Source organism: Tetrahymena thermophila (assembly GCF_000189635.1).
Source record: "Tetrahymena thermophila SB210 genomic scaffold scf_8255318, whole genome shotgun sequence".
Classification (NCBI taxonomy): domain Eukaryota; phylum Ciliophora; class Oligohymenophorea; order Hymenostomatida; family Tetrahymenidae; genus Tetrahymena; species Tetrahymena thermophila.
This window is the reverse complement of record NW_002476849.1, coordinates 1-1,182: the sequence shown is the minus strand read 5'-3', so window position 1 is coordinate 1,182 and position 1,182 is coordinate 1. Positions and strand designations below refer to the sequence as shown.

Here is a 1,182-nt window from a genome sequence, read left to right as displayed (position 1 = left end):
TTTTTTTTACAATCCTTTCTCCTCCAAATTTATTTTCTTAATTCATTATTTATTCTTATATTTAAAGGGTAAATAGTATTGGTGCATAGGGTGCAAAAGATTTAGGCACAGGAATAGCGTAGTGCAAGAATATCACAAGTTTGACACTTGATTTATAGTAAAAACTTAATTTATTGATTGATAAAGCAAGAAATTTTGAAAAAATTGATTATTTTGTTGATTTACGCTTTTCACTTACTTAGTGATTAGCTAATTAAGTCACTTCGTTAGTAAGCAAGTTAGTTAGTTATTTATTGTTTTATTAGATTGCTTTTTTAATTACTTACTTACTTACAGACTGACTTACTTACTTACTCCTCAACTAAAAAATAATCAATTTGTTAACTTACTTACTTAGTTAGTTACTTAGTTACTTACTCCTTCAAAAACAAACGAAGATACTAACAAAACCAACAATCTTTTTTTACAATCCTTTCTCCTCCAAATTTATTTTCTTAATTCATTATTTATTCTTATATTTAAAGGGAAAATAGTATTGGTGCATAGGGTGCAAAAGATTTAGGCACAGAAATAGCGTAGTGCAAGAATATCACAAGTTTGACACTTGATTTATAGTAAAAACTTAATTTATTGATTGATAAAGCAAGAAATTTTGAAAAAATTGATTATTTTGTTGATTTACGCTTTTCACTTACTTAGTGATTAGCTAATTAAGTCACTTCGTTAGTAAGCAAGTTAGTTAGTTATTTATTGTTTTATTAGATTGCTTTTTTAATTACTTACTTACTTACAGACTGACTTACTTACTTACTCCTCAAATAAAAATAATCAATTTGTTAACTTACTTACTTAGTTAGTTAGTTACTTACTCCTTCAAAAACAAACGATGATACTAACAAAACCAACAATCTTTTTTTACAATCCTTTCTCCTCCAAATTTATTTTCTTAATTCATTATTTATTCTTATATTTAAAGTTGTAATAGTATTGGTGCATAGGGTGCAAAAGATTTAGGCACAGGAATAGCGTAGTGCTAGAATATCACAAGTTTGACACTTGATTTAAGGTAAAAACTTAATTTATTGATTGATAAACCAAGAAATTTTGAAAAAATTGATTATTTTGTTGATTTACGCTTTTCACTTACTTAGTGATTAGCTAATTAAGTCACTTCGTTAGTAA

General features: G+C 26.1%; 1 protein-coding gene across 1 annotated transcript; it reads right to left on the bottom strand. All coding sequences in view use genetic code 6, as the record gives it.

Moving 5' to 3' along the window:
- Window positions 1-385: 385 nt before the first annotated feature.
- On the bottom strand, window positions 386-1,055 carry TTHERM_02334970 (hypothetical protein; the record flags this gene model as incomplete). The annotated part of the gene is made up of 2 exons (XM_001028522.2): window positions 386-798; window positions 850-1,055. Coding segments are annotated over 2 exons (619 nt in total), but the record flags the coding sequence as incomplete, so codon positions are not given.
- Window positions 1,056-1,182: the final 127 nt, after the last annotated feature.